The sequence below is a fragment of the Bombina bombina genome, chromosome 9 (assembly GCF_027579735.1).
Source record: "Bombina bombina isolate aBomBom1 chromosome 9, aBomBom1.pri, whole genome shotgun sequence".
Lineage (NCBI taxonomy): Eukaryota > Metazoa > Chordata > Amphibia > Anura > Bombinatoridae > Bombina > Bombina bombina.
In genome coordinates, this window is record NC_069507.1 from 73018325 (window position 1) to 73034704 (window position 16380).

A 16380-nucleotide genomic window follows, 5' to 3' on the forward strand; every position below is an offset into this window, starting at 1 on the left:
CGGGGTATGCTTCCAGAAGTAGGGGAAGAAGTTGCAGCAGTGTCAGCTGGGACTGGCTACATAGCCTTTTTTCTGCCACCAGTGAGGAGAGCATAGCGGATATACCCTCTAGTTAAGAATCCACATTCTGCAAGTATATGGTATGGGTTCCCAGCATCTGTCCTTGAACTGAGACTGCTCTTACAACCTCCTTTGGGTCCATGGTGGGTCCATGGCCCAAGTATAATATAATGCTTGAGGGATATTTCTATATCAGACAAAACTTGGCCAGTAGTCTTCTTATCCCGGTGTCAAGTGGAATGATAGGAAATACCCCAGAGCAAAGAAAGTTTGCAAAATTAGATAAGCAGTACTCACAGTAGGCAGGGTAGTCCTTAGCGGCAACAGGAAGGAAATCCAGCAGTATAGCAGTTCAGATATAAACCAATACAAGGACCAGGAACAGGCAGGAGTCAGCAACAAAAGGAAATCTAGCAGTAAAACAGTTCAGGGATAAACCAATAGATTGGTCTGACAGGCAGAGTTCAGCAACAGTGTAGCAATCCAGTAGTTCAGGGATTAAACAGGCAGAGTGATCAGACAGGCAGAGTTCAGCAACAGTATAACAATCCAGCAGTTTAGGGGTTAAGCAGGCAGAGTGGTCAGACAAGCAGAGTTCATCAACAGTGTAGCAATCCAGCAGATTTAAGGATTAAACAGGTAGAGTGGTCAGACAGGCAGAGTTCAGCAACAATATAACAATCCAGCAGTTTAGGGGTTAAAGGGACATTCCAGCCAAAATTGAAATCCCAATGGATACATTTCAGTTTTGAATAGAAGCATTTTTGTAATATACATGTATTAGCAAAAATGCTTCTTATAAAAGCTATAGCTGTTTCAAAGGTGTATTTAAGTATGCACCGTGCACCAGCATTCTAGACACAGCACTTGCTCAGATTGCCTAAGGTGCATGTATCATCTGGTAATGACTCAGTTTGTTCATTGCTGACATGATACAAGCCCCACTGGCACTCTGAGCAGCTGCAGGATTTAAAATGGCGGTGCACTGAGAATATCTAGCTATGCTTCACATGCACTTGCAGAGAAAAATACTAACACTAAAACAGTGATAACTTTTATTAGAAGCATTTTTGCCTACACATGTATATTGTAAATATGTTTCTTTTCTAAGATGTAATTAATCTATGTGCATTTAAATTTTGTCCGGAATGTCCCTTTAAGAAGGCAAAGTAGTCAGACAGGCAGGGTTCAACAAAGTTATGGCAATCCAATATTTTAGCGGTTAAGCAAGCAGAGTAGTCAGACAGGCAGAGTTCAGTAGTGTTAAGGTAATCCAGCACTTTAGGGGTTAAGCAAGCAGAGTAGTCAGACAGTAACGTAATAACAGTCTAGCAAAATACAGAATATAGCACCCAGGAGCACACACAGTAACACCTATACTTGGGCATAGGTGAGAGGGACTGAGGCACTTACATAGGGAGTCTTTGCGACACAGGAGGAATCCGGAACTGGTATCATAAGAGGGGCGAGCAGATGATGTCATCGCTGGCGCCTGAAGCCACTGCAGCATTTATGCAATGGCCATAGCAACGGACAGAGACTTTGTGTCTCTTCCTCTTGGGTCAGCCACTTCTCCAAAGATCTTTACCAAGGTTTTCATCAGGTCCTTTGGTAAAAGCAATTTACAGTGTATATCGATAATTCTTTATCTGGGGGAGATCCATGTCAAAGCCTCACCATCAGAGTTAGAGTCTTGTAACACATCCACAATGAAGAAAAAGCCTTAGGCATTTGGTCAAAATATAAATTATTATTATTATTATATTTTAATTTTGAAAAATGACATTAGGATTTAGTAAGGCAAGTGATTTGGGCATTATGTAGTTGAATTAATAGGTTTTTCTATTCAATTATATGAAACAGTTTGCATAATGTTTTCTGTAGATGGGATATGCAAGCAGTGACCAGTTGGCTGGAGGAATCCACACGCGTCAGTACAGTCGGGCATTCATTGTAGCAGAGCCTGATAACTCCAAGCGAGTAGTGTTTGTCAGCGTGGACATAGGTATGGTGTCACAGAGACTAAGACTAGAGGTGAGTAAACATTCTTATTTAGCCATTTAGGAAATAGTGATTAACTCTTAAAAACTATACACTGTGAGCGCCTGATTAGAGCAGGAGCTCACTTTATATATATCCCTGTAAAATATATATAACATAAACAACAATGAGACTTTTCAAGAGGGATGGACTACAGAGCAAATGTTGAAGATAAAGTGGCAAATCTAAATACCTTTAAGCCATTTATTAAATAGGCAGATCTTTTAAATGCAGTGATTAATTACTATCATGTATTATGCATATATAAAACTATATTACTCTCAATGCAAAGAAAACTGATCAAGGCCACCAACCAATTGGAATGCATAACATTATTCTATCTATTAAAGGGATATGAACATCAGAACTAAACTTTCAGACATAGGGGCCAAATTATCAATGTCTGGTGGACATGATACGTTGTAGTGTATCTTGTCCGCCAGACATCACTGAATGCCAACAGTATACAGGGAGTGCAGAATTATTAGGCAAGTTGTATTTTTGAGGATTAATTTTATTATTTAACAACAACCATGTTCTCAATGAACCCAAAAAACTCATTAATATCAAAGCTGAATAGTTTTGGAAGAAATTTTTAGTTTGTTTTTAGTTATAGCTATTTTAGGGGGATATCTGTGTGTACAGGTGACTATTACTGTGCATAATTATTAGGCAACTTAACAAAAAACAAATATATACCCATTTCAATTATTTATTTTTACCAGTGAAACCAATATAGCATCTCAACATTCACAAATATACATTTCTGACATTCAAAAACAAAACAAAAACAAATCAGTGACCAATATAGCCACCTTTCTTTGCAAGGACACTCAAAAGCCTGCCATCCATGGATTCTGTCAGTGTTTTGATCTGTTCACCATCAACATTGCGTGCAGCAGCAACCACAGCCTCCCAGACACTGTTCAGAGAGGTGTACTGTTTTCCCTCCTTGTAAATCTCACATTTGATGATGGACCACAGGTTCTCATTGGGGTTCAGATCAGGTGAACAAGGAGGCCATGTCATTAGATTTTCTTCTTTTATACCCTTTCTTGCCAGCCACGCTGTGGAGTACTTGGACGCATGTGATGGAGCATTGTCCTGCATGAAAATCATGTTTTTCTTGAAGGATGCAGACTTCTTCCTGTACCACTGCTTGAAGAAGGTGTCTTCCAGAAACTGGCAGTAGGACTGGGAGTTGAGCTTGACTCCATCCTCAACCCGAAAAGGCCCCACAAGCTCATCTTTGATGATACCAGCCCAAACCAGTACTCCACCTCCACCTTGCTGGCGTCTGAGTCGGACTGGAGCTCTCTGCCCTTTACCAATCCAGCCACGGGCCCATCCATCTGGCCCATCAAGACTCACTCTCATTTCATCAGTCCATAAAACCTTAGAAAAATCAGTCTTGAGATATTTCTTGGCCCAGTCTTGACGTTTTAGCTTGTGTGTCTTGTTCAGTGGTGGTCGTCTTTCAGCCTTTCTTACCTTGGCCATGTCTCTGAGTATTGCACACCTTGTGCTTTTGGGCACTCCAGTGATGTTGCAGCTCTGAAATATGGCCAAACTGGTGGCAAGTGGCATCTTGGCAGCTGCACGCTTGACTTTTCTCAGTTCATGGGCAGTTATTTTGCACCTTGGTTTTTCCACACGCTTCTTGCGACCCTGTTGACTATTTTGAATGAAACGCTTGATTGTTCGATGATCACGCTTCAGAAGCTTTGCAATTTTAAGAGTGCTGCATCCCTCTGCAAGATATCTCACTATTTTTGACTTTTCTGAGCCTGTCAAGTCCTTCTTTTGACCCATTTTGCCAAAGGAAAGGAAGTTGCCTAATAATTATGCACACCTGATATAGGGTGTTGATGTCATTAGACCACACCCCTTCTCATTACAGAGATGCACATCACCTAATATGCTTAATTGGTAGTAGGCTTTCGAGCCTATACAGCTTGGAGTAAGACAACATGCATAAAGAGGATGATGTGGTCAAAATACTCATTTGCCTAATAATTCTGCACTCCCTGTAAGTTGTTGGCATTTAGCATTGCACAAGCAGTTCTAGTGAACTGCTTGTGCAATGCGCTCCCTGCAGATTTGCGGCCGCTAGCAGGGGGTGTCAATCAACCCAATCGTATCTGATCGGGTTGATTGCTGTCCGGCGCTCAGAGGCAGCTGACCAGTTAAGGAGCAGCGGTTTTAAGACCACTGCTTCTTAACTGCTATTTCTGGCGAGCCTGAAGGCTCGTGCGGAAATAGGGGCACTAGGGGCAGTTCGGCCCTTGATAATTCGGCCCCATGGAATGCAATTTTTAACTTTTAAACAAATCGAAATTATTTAATTCTCTTGGTATGCTTTGTTGAATATTTGTAACAAGGTTATACATTGTTGCAAACATTGCTGCCCTATAGTGCTCAACAATGTATAGCATTGTTAAAAACATTGGTGAAAACAAGAAAATAAGTCTGTATAAGTAAATTGGATTTCTCTCTTTTTTTAAAAAAAATTGTATCCTCTATCTAAATTATGAAAGTTTAAATTGGACTTGCATGTTCTTTTAGGTCAGGAAAAACATCCAAACAAAATTTTACACTGTTTATTTAAAAAAAAAAAAAAAGCGTTACTAATCTGAGATTTAATTTACATGGCATTTTACCATGACCCAGAATTGAATTGGATATATTTATTTATATATTTGTTTAGCAGACCATTAGGTTTACTTTTAAACATCTCTTTTTCAAAGGTATTGGAGAAACTGAAAACAAAGTATATAAACCTGTATAGACAAGATAATGTCATATTGAGTGGTACTCACACACACTCAGGTCCTGCGGGCTATTTTCAGTATACCATCTTCATGCTATCAAGCAAGGGATTTAATAGAGAAGCTACAGATGCTATTGTGAATGGTATTGTTAAGGTATGATCTATTCAAATAATCAAAATCAGTAAAGATAATTGAATGTTTTGTTGTAGATAAAATAAAAACAAAGAATTAAAAAGTATTTTCTTTGTTATGTAAGTTAATAAAGCTTGTTTTAAAAAAATCTTATGTACATCTAGGGTTGCCACCTGTCCCTTAAAATACAGAACACTTATAAGTTACACATGCTGCAGGGTGTGCAGGGAGGAATATGAATAGTGCTGTCCAGAAACACAATACATGTTCCTCCTTGCATACCCTGCAACATGTGTAACTCATACGTGTCCAGGAAAACATGGCTGAGGTGGCAACCCTATGTACATCATATTTAACTATGGCTGCCATCTTTAACAAAAACACAAACAAACAAATAACTAAACTGCTCTGCTAGTTATCATAAAATGACAAGAACAATTATGCCACATAATTCAGTATCTAAAGCTAGTAGGCTAATTATAAGTCATATTGTATTTCAAATTATTTTTATATTTGTTGTTTTTTTATTTTATTATTTTTTATTGACCTGAATATTAAAAGAACATAAAATATTGATCTTAAGCTGGACCTTAAAGGGACATAAAACACTGTTTCCAATACACATATATTAGTAAAAAATGCTTCTAGTAAAAGGCTTAAAGCACTGTTCCAGCAGGAGCGCAGGCTGGGTATCAGTGAATGGAGCAAGGTAGGAGCGCAGGCTGGGTATCAGTGAATGGAGCAAGGTAGGAGCGCAGGCTGGGTATCAGTGAATGGAGCAAGGTAGGAGTGCAGACTGGGTATCAGTGACTGTAGCAAGGTAGGAGTGCAGACTGGGTATCAGTGACTGTAGCAAGGTAGGAGTGCAGACTGGGTATCAGTGAATGGAGTAAGGTAGGAACGCAGGCTGGGTATCAGTGACTGTAGCAAGGTAGGAGTGCAGACTGGGTATCAGTGAATGGAGTAAGGTAGGAGCGCAGGCTGGGTATCAGTGAATGGAGCAAGGTAGGAGCGCAGGCTGGGTATCAGTGACTGTAGCAAGGTAGGAGCGCAGACTGGGTATCAGTGACTGTAGCAAGGTAGGAGTGCAGACTGGGTATCAGTGAATGGAGTAAGGTAGGAGCGCAGGCTGGATATCAGTGACTGGAGCAAGGTAGGAGCGCAGACTGGGTATCAGTGACTGTAGCAAGGTAGGAGCGCAGACTGGGTATCAGTGAATGTAGTAAGGTAGGAGCGCAGGCTGGGTATCAGTGACTGTAGCAAGGTAGGAGCGCAGACTGGGTATCAGTGACTGTAGCAAGGTAGGAGTGCAGACTGGGTATCAGTGACTGTAGCAAGGTAGGAACGCAGGCTGGGTATCAGTGACTGGAACAAGGTGGGAATGCAGGTTGGGAATCTGTGACAGCAGCACAGAGAGCCTAAAGGGCCAGAAGAAAAAAACAAAGTTTGACCATCCAAAAAAGGTCAGACTACTGCTTTGTTACAACATAACAGTCTAGATGATTTGCAGCATTTTACTTATACCCTATATCAATATAGTACAAGTTGGAAACCCCATTACTGTCTTTTAGCAAAGAATGTTTAGAAGCAATCACATAAAAATTATAGCATGGTACTTCAAATCTAATTAAAAATGCATACCGCTAACTGGTACCTTTTCTTTTTTTTTAATTTTGATATTCAAACTACATTTTTAGAGTATAGACAGAGCCCATCAGAGTATGAAAAGAGGAAAGGTCTTTCTTAACAGAGGTATACTTGGAAACAGTCACATTAATAGAAGTCCGACATCTTACCTTCATAATCCGGAATCAGAGAGGAACAGGTAAGGAGGTAACAGTTGACATTGGTTTTCTGTAAATTGTAATATAGTTTTAGCACTAATAATATAAAATAATTTTTATAGGCACGTTAACATCAATCTAACATAAATCTATAAAGCAAAGGTTGTTTGAATAGATTTTTGTGTCACAAACAGAACATTATTAGTTACATTAAGAAAATATTATTATTATTATTGTTATTGTTTATTTAACATATTACACAGTACTGTAACATTAATGAATCATAATGGGGTAGAGGGTCCTCCTATTAAGCTGTAAACTATCTTTACATAAGATCAACAGGACAGGGGACTGGGGATAGTACATTCTAAAGGGATAATATTTCCCAAAGTTTAATTCTTGCCATCTTTCTGATGAGGCTTTTACTTAATTGGAAGTTAATATAAAGTCATTATATGTGATATATCACTGATAAACAGGGGCACTGGGTAATCTTTTCTGTCAGTATATATTTGACACAATGGAATGTTCTTGTACATTATAAGGAGAATAATAATAAATGTTGGAAAATAATTGCTGTGGTTTCCATGGATACCATGGTCATGGTTTTTGTTATTGAGCTGCTTAATAATGTGGCTGATTACAATGTTTCAGATTTTTTCCCCCCCGATATTGGAAGAACTGGAACATATTTTTTTTCTTTAACAAAGTGATTACAATCTTTCAAAGTCAAACACAGCTGAGATTGGTAACTCACACGAGACTCGATCTCCATTTTCCCACAGCTGCACCCTGAACTACCAAAGACAAATGCTGACTAGTGAAATCCAAAATGGGTTAATAGAATTAATGAAGTCTGAGTTTGTATTTTGTAATTGGATAGAGTGTTGTTTTTGATAAATATTAAACAATTTGAAATGTATGATGTTTTAAAACACTTAAGGCCAGTTTACGAGGGGAGCGCAAACATTTGCGTGCAATCTATATCAGGTTTTCACGTTCGTTTGCACGTAGGTTAAATTGTGATTGTATTACAAGTTGAAAGTATCATGATCGCTTGAGCACAATTGTAGTTAACGCTTGTTGGGTTAACGCATCCTTAGAGCTGTGGTTAACTGTTTTGTGAAAACAAAAAAGTGACACAAAGCACATCAAAGATACATTACAAAGTACAGTTACACTCATAATAACACTATCTAATAAAAATTATTAAAAAATAAATATTGCACAAAAAAGTTATAAGGGCTCAAAGATATGGGGTCTCAGGTGTTAGAAAAAAAAATGCAAGCAAACTGCTTTAATATAGAGATACATACATATACATGTCTAAATATGTATATGCATGTTTATATATGTACAGGTGGCCCTTGTTTTACAACGGTTCAATTTACGCCGTTTCAGAATAACAACCTTTTTTTTCAGTCATGTGACTGCTATTGAAAAGCATTGAGAAGCAGTGCATTGATTAAAATAGCCAGTAGGTGGAGCTGTCTGCTTGTGTTACAGCAAAGATATGCAAGCCAAGCACACAAGCAGGCTGAAATTAATGAGTGCAGCTAGCTAGACCTGAGCTATCAAGCTGCTTTCAAAGGAACAAGATCTTCCTGTCTATAAATCAGTCCAGATTGGAATGCATAAAAAGAACTGTTTGCAAAAAAATGCAAGTAAAGTCTGTGTTGTGTGATTATTTATTAGGTTTATAATGCTGTTTAGCAAATGTTTTTGTTCATTTAACTTAGTTTAATTATATATTCTGTGTTGTGTGATTATTTTATTAGGTTTATAATGCTGTTTAGCATTTAAAGTCTTCATTTCAAAGCTTTAAAAATAAATGTATTAGGTGTTACTTATGACAATTTTGAGAGGGGCCTGGAACCTAACTCCCTCACATCCCATTGACTTACATTATAAACTGGGTTTCAATTTACAACAGTTTCGATTTACAACCATTCCTTTAGGAACCTAACCCCGGCGTAAACTGAGGGCTACCTGTATATATGTGTGTACAGATGTATTTATGTGTTTATATGTGTAAATTCAGCTTTTTACGTGTGAGCAAAAACAGTTTATTTTCAATTTGTAATATGAGCGCTACCTGACCTGCACAAAAAAGATCTGGCCCTTAATATTTTAAAAGTTTATAAAAAATATTTTTGAGTTCATTATTAAAACCTTGTTTTCTGTCGCCACAATTTATCTCATCCTCTGTAACTTAGATTTTAACTGTTCTCATACTTTAAATTGTGAAACTGCTGTGGCAAGGTTTAAAATATTGGCAAACGTTCCAAATCTCACAGTACACAGCAAGGTTTGTCTTTGCCAAATATATAGTTATAGAACTGTAAGAAGATGGTAAAATGAGGTTCTAGATACTGTAAATTACGTTTTTTCAAAATTTTTGAGACCTCTGTTTACTGTAAAAACCTGTGTGAATCTTGGTTACCAAAAGATAAGATGGAACAGAAAACTGTTTAATCACAATCAAAAATATTTGCTTGTTGCTGAACAATAAAATAACTATGACTTTCATTCATGGAAATGTGAGTATGAATTAAAAACAAAATATTTTAAGAGTACAATTGTTAAACGCGATTTCTAGATGTCCCAGTCGTGATTTCCGTTTTCTCTTGTTAGCTGTACATTATATCACGTATATGTGCATTTAATACATATACAGTACATGTGTAAACATCTTTCCCGCCCTCTAGCGATGGACTTTACAATAGTGCTGAACATAGGTTTAATGAATCTAGACCATGGGGTAGATTTACCAAGCAGCACTTAACTTGCCCGCCACCTTTTAGTGAATCATGTCTGCCCGGCATTTGATAACTCTACCCCCATATATTGATCTATACATCTAAAATGGTGTATGTGGCTGTTGTGAATTGCACATGTGCAATATGATAGAATTAACAAAGGATGGGCGTCATGTAAAGCAAACCTTATATTGAATTGTATTTCCAACTTGTTCAGTATTTATGGTTTATGCATCCAACAGATTATAATTAGGACCATAATATCCCTTAAATTATTGTGTGAGTGTATGAAACCAGTTGTTTGACCTACTAATAAGAATGATTCTCACATGCAGGTATGAGTCCAACACAGACAAGGACATTGTTGTGCTGAAGATGGTAGACATGAATAATCAAGATTTGGGAGTTATCAGGTAAAGATACGGCCTATAATCATGTCTACTTTACTTTTTGTGTATTTCTTCTCATGTAGATTTAAAACTGTAGGTAAAGTTAAGGCCTACCACATAAGTCAGTTAAAGGGACAGTCAAGTCAAAATTAAACTTTTATGATTCAGATAGGGCATGCATTTTTAAACAACTTTCCAAATTACTTTTATCATTAAAGTTGCTTTGTTCTCTTGGTATTCTTTGTTGAAAGCTAAACCTAGGTAGGCTTACATGCTAATTTCTAAGACCTTGAAGTCAGTGCATTTTGACAGTTTTTTCACAGCTAGACAGCGCTAGTTCATGTGTGCCATATAGATAACAGTGTGCTCACTCCTGTGGAGCTACCTAGGAGTCATCACTGATTGACTAAAATGCAAGTCTGTCAATTAACTGAAATAAGGGGGCAGTCTGCAGAGGCTTAGACACAAGGTAATCACAGAGGTAAAAAGTGTACTAATATAATAGTGTTGGTTATGCAAAACTGAGGAATGGGTAATAAAGGGATTATCTATCTTTTTAAACAATAACAATTCTGGAGTAGACTGTCCCTTTAAACCCTACCACATAAATCAGTTAAAGGGGCAATCTGAAGCAGAAATTAAATGTTCTGCACATTTATTTAAACCTAAACTGTGCACCAATATCAGCTGTGAATCTCTTTGTAAATTTCGAATGCTCCAGTCTGAGCAATAATATTTGATTTTTAAAATTAAAAAAATCAACATGGGATTAATAGTATTTTAAATTTATGTAAATTATTTTTGGCGATAAAATCCAATTTACCCTTGACATTCACAGTAATCTCTTTTTACTTAATTTGGAACAAAGACTTAAAGGGACATACAACCCCAAATGTTTCATGATTTAGATAGAGCATGTAATTTTAAACAACTTTCCATTTTACTTCTTGTATCAAAATTTGCTTCTTTCTCTTGGTATCCTTTGTTGAAAGAGCAACCATTCACTACTGGGAGCTAGCTGAACAAATAGGGTTAGCAAATGACAAGAAGCAAATATTTGCAGCCACCAATCACCATCTAGCTCCTAACAGTGCACTGCTGCTCCTGAGTCCACTTGGGTATGCTTTTCAACTAAGGATACCAAAAGAACAAAGCAAATCAGTAAAATCATGTAAACGATATTTTGCACTCCACTCGTAATCTGACCCTTTATAGGAATATTCTTGAGAACAAATGATGGTTTTAATAAGCAAACAACAATAATAAACATAAAGGAACAATTTCCCTTAAATTTAACACCCTGCAGTAGGTATAACAAGTCATTTGGAACACATTAAAGGGACAGTCTACACCAGAATTTTTATTGTTTTAAAAGATAGATAATCCCTTTATTACCCATTCCCCAGTTTTGCATAACCAACACAGTTATAATAATATACTTTTAACCTCTGTGATTATCTTGTATCTAAGCCTCTGCAATCTGCCCCTTTTTTCAGTTCTTTTGACAGACTTGCAGTCTAGCCAATCAGTGCCTGCTCCTAGATAACTTCACGTGCACGAGCACAGTGTTATCTATATAAAATACGTGAACTAACACCCTCTAGTGGTGAAAAACTGTTAAAGTGCAATCTTAAAAGAGGTGGGCTTCAAGGTCTAAGAAATTAGCATATGAACCTCCTAGGTTAAGCTTTCAACTAAGAATACCAAGAGAACAAAGCAAAATTGGTGATAAAAGTAAATTGGAAAATTGTTTAAAATTACATGCTCTATCTGAATCATGAAAGTTTATTTTGGCCTAGACTGTCCCTTTACGTGAAAAATATATAGTGTAATGTGAATGTCCCTTCAATGTTGGCTTAAGCTTTTGTAAATGTAAATTCTACATTTTCATTTTCATTTCAGCTGGTTTGCGGTTCATGCGGTCAGTATGGATAACACCAATCACCTTATCAGCAGCGATAACCTGGGATATGCGTCTTACCTTTTTGAACAAGAAATGAATAATAACTCCCTGCCCGGAGAGGTTGGTGGTATTTGTTCTTCCTTTATCCTATGTAATATCTGAAGCGTTAAATTAAACGGACATACTCAGCTTAATTACTTTGTTCTATTTAACAAAAGTTTTTTTAATATGTATTACAGTGCTTAGTTATCTGACAAACTATGGACATATCGTTGCTTAAAGGGACACTGAATCCAATTTTTTTCTTTTGTGATTCAGATAGAGCATGACATTTTAAGCAACTTTCTAATTTACTCCTATTATCAAATTTTCTTCATTCTCTTGGTATCTTTATGTGTAATGCAAGAATGTAAGTTTAGATGCTGGCCCATTTTTGGTGAACAACCTGAGTTGTCCTTGCTGATTGGTGGATAAATTGATCCACTAATAAAAAAGTGCTGTCCAGAGATCTGAACCAACAAAATGCAAGAGAACAAAGAAAAATTGATAATAGGATTAAATGAGAAAGTTGCTTAAAATTGCATGCTCTATCTGAATCACGAAAGAAAAAAATTGGGTTCAGTGTCCCTTTAAAAGGGACATGAAACCCACATTTTTTCTTTCATGATTTAGAAAGAGCATGTCATTTTAAACAACTTTCTAATTTACTTCTATTATCTAATTTGCTTCATTCTCTTGATATCACTTGCTGAAAAGCATATCTAGATATGCTCAGTAGCAGCTTATTCGTTGCTGCACATAGAGGCCTCGTGTGATTGGCTCACACATGTGCATTGCTATTTCTTCAACAAATGATATCTAAAGAATTGAGCAAATTAGATAATAGAAGTAAATTGGAAAGTTGTTTAACCCCTTAATGACCGCAGCACTTTTCCATTTTCTGTCCGTTTGGGACCAAGGCTATTTTTACATTTCTGCGGTGTTTGTGTTTAGCTGTAATTTTCCTCTTACTCATTTACTGTACCCACACATATTATATACCGTTTTTCTCGCCATTAAATGGACTTTCTAAAGATACCATTATTTTCATCATATCTTATAATTTACTATAAAAAAATTTATAAAATATGAGGAAAAAATTGAAAAAAACACACTTTTTTAACTTTGACCCTCAAAATCTCCTACACTTCAACAACTACCAAAAAACTCCCATGCTAAATAGTTTCTAAATTTTGTCCTGAGTTTAGAAATACTCAATGTTTACATGTTCTTTGCTTTTTTTGCAAGTTATAGGGCAATAAGTACAAGTAGCACTTTGCTATTTCCAAAAAAATTTAAAAAAAATTAGCGATAGTTACATTGGAACACTGATATCTGTCAGGAATCCCTGATTAACCCTTCACATATATATATTTTTTAAAAGAACACAACCTAAGGTATTAAACATGGAGTATTTTGACTCTTTCCATGCAACTATTTTACCACCAATCTATGCCAAAGTTTGAAAAAAAAAAAAAAAATGGTGATTTTTTGACAAAATAGCAATTCAAGAATACATTTACTGAGAACGTTAAGGGTTACTGCCAAATAACACCCCAATATGTCTTCAGCAGCATCTCCTGAGTACAGTGATACCACCCATGTATAGGTCTGTTGGGTTCTCTGGGGGCTAAAAGGCCTTATTTTTAGGGGGCGCATTCCAGTTTTTTAATTTGGAATTTTCACATCTGTCGTCATGCACCCATGTCCTATTTGGGACATTTCTGAAGCCGGACAATGCAAATTACCCCCATCAAACCATATATTTTTAAAAAGTAGACACCCTAGGGTATTTCAAATGCTGGTATTTTAACACTTTGCATGCACTAATTCAACCACCAGTCTTTGTCAAACTTTTGGGTAGTCATTTTGGTGTGTTATTTTTCACACGCATTGTACTTTAGGCATGGATTCTCAGTTCCTGTTATATGTTACTGAGCAAAAACACCTCAATATGTTTTCAACAACAACTTCTGAGTACAGTGATACCCCCCATGTATAGGTGTGTCGGGTTCTCTGGGGGCTAAAAGGCCTTAATTTTAGGGGGCGCATTCCAGTTTTTCAACTTGGAATTTTCATATCTGTCATCATGCACCCATGTCCTATTTGGGACATTTCTGAAGCCGGCCAATGTAAATTACCCCCATCAAACCATATATTTTTGAAAAGTAGACACCCTAGGGTATTTCAAATGCTGGTATTTTAACACTTTCCATGCACTAATTCAACCACTAGTCTTTGTCAAACTTTTAGGTAGTCATTTTTTTGCATTATTTTTCACACACATTGTACTTTAGGCATATATTCTCAGTCCCTGTTATGTGTTACTGCCAAAAAAAACCTCAATATGTATTCAACAACATCTCCTGAGTACAGTGATACCCCCCATGTATAGGTGTGTCGGGTTCTCTGGGGGCTAAAAGGCCTTAATTTTAGGGGGGGCATTCCAGTTTTTCAACTTGGAATTTTCACATCTGTCATCATGCACCCATGTCCTATTTGGGACATTTCTGAAGCCGGGCAATGCAAATTACCCCCATCAAACCATATATTTTTGAAAAGTAGACACCCTAGGGTATTTCAAATGCTGGTATTTTAACACTTTCCATGCACTAATTCAACCACTAGTCTTTGTCAAACTTTTAGGTAGTCATTTTTTTGCATTATTTTTCACACACATTGTACTTTAGGCATATATTCTCAGTCCCTGTTATGTGTTACTGCCAAAAAAAACCTCAATATGTATTCAACAACATCTCCTGAGTACAGTGATACCCCCCATGTATAGGTGTGTCGGGTTCTCTGGGGGCTAAAAGGCCTTAATTTTAGGGGGCGCATTCCAGTTTTTCAACTTGGAATTTTCACATCTGTCATCATGCACCCATGTCCTATTTGGGACATTTCTGAAGCCGGCCAATGTAAATTACCCCCATCAAACCATATATTTTTGAAAAGTAGACACCCTAGGGTATTTCAAATGCTGGTATTTTAACACTTTCCATGCACTAATTCAACCACTAGTCTTTGTCAAACTTTTAGGTAGTCATTTTTTTGCATTATTTTTCACACACATTGTACTTTAGGCATATATTCTCAGTCCCTGTTATGTGTTACTGCCAAAAAAACCTCAATATGTATTCAACAACATCTCCTGAGTACAGTGATACCCCCCATGTATAGGTGTGTCGGGTTCTCTGGGGGCTAAAAGGCCTTAATTTTAGGGGGCGCATTCCAGTTTTTCAACTTGGAATTTTCACATCTGTCATCATGCACCCATGTCCTATTTGGGACATTTCTGAAGCCGGCCAATGTAAATTACCCCCATCAAACCATATATTTTTGAAAAGTAGACACCCTAGGGTATTTCAAATGCTGGTATTTTAACACTTTCCATGCACTAATTCAACCACTAGTCTTTGTCAAACTTTTAGGTAGTCATTTTTTTGCATTATTTTTCACACACATTGTACTTTAGGCATATATTCTCAGTCCCTGTTATGTGTTACTGCCAAAAAAAACCTCAATATGTATTCAACAACATCTCCTGAGTACAGTGATACCCCCCATGTATAGGTGTGTCGGGTTCTCTGGGGGCTAAAAGGCCTTAATTTTAGGGGGCGCATTCCAGTTTTTCAACTTGGAATTTTCACATCTGTCATCATGCACCCATGTCCTATTTGGGACATTTCTGAAGCCGGCCAATGTAAATTACCCCCATCAAACCATATATTTTTGAAAAGTAGACACCCTAGGGTATTTCAAATGCTGGTATTTTAACACTTTCCATGCACTAATTCAACCACTAGTCTTTGTCAAACTTTTAGGTAGTCATTTTTTTGCATTATTTTTCACACACATTGTACTTTAGGCATATATTCTCAGTCCCTGTTATGTGTTACTGCCAAAAAAAACCTCAATATGTATTCAACAACATCTCCTGAGTACAGTGATACCCCCCATGTATAGGTGTGTCGGGTTCTCTGGGGGCTAAAAGGCCTTAATTTTAGGGGGCGCATTCCAGTTTTTCAACTTGGAATTTTCACATCTGTCATCATGCACCCATGTCCTATTTGGGACATTTCTGAAGCCGGCCAATGTAAATTACCCCCATCAAACCATATATTTTTGAAAAGTAGACACCCTAGGGTATTTCAAATGCTGGTATTTTAACACTTTCCATGCACTAATTCAACCACTAGTCTTTGTCAAACTTTTAGGTAGTCATTTTTTTGCATTATTTTTCACACACATTGTACTTTAGGCATATATTCTCAGTCCCTGTTATGTGTTACTGCCAAAAAAAACCTCAATATGTATTCAACAACATCTCCTGAGTACAGTGATACCACCCATGTATAGGTGTGTTGGGTTCTCTGGGGGCTAAAAGGCCTTATTTTTAGGGGGCGCATTCCAGTTTTTCAACTTGGAATTTTCACATCCCATGCACCCATGTCCTATGTAGGACATTTCTGAAGCCGGCCAATGTAATTTACCCCCATCAAA

At 37.2% G+C, this 16380-nt stretch overlaps 1 protein-coding gene across 1 annotated transcript in view; it reads left to right on the forward strand.

The window, feature by feature from the left end:
• The window catches only part of ASAH2 (N-acylsphingosine amidohydrolase 2), a 123056-nt gene that overhangs the window by 35107 nt on the left and 71569 nt on the right, over nucleotides 1–16380 (forward strand). Inside the window, exons 3-7 of the mRNA XM_053692903.1 lie at nucleotides 1945–2094; nucleotides 4848–5024; nucleotides 6701–6828; nucleotides 9882–9959; nucleotides 11838–11958. Coding sequence (XP_053548878.1) covers nucleotides 1945–2094; nucleotides 4848–5024; nucleotides 6701–6828; nucleotides 9882–9959; nucleotides 11838–11958 — 654 coding nt within the window. The remainder of the gene's footprint in view (nucleotides 1–1944; nucleotides 2095–4847; nucleotides 5025–6700; nucleotides 6829–9881; nucleotides 9960–11837; nucleotides 11959–16380) is intronic.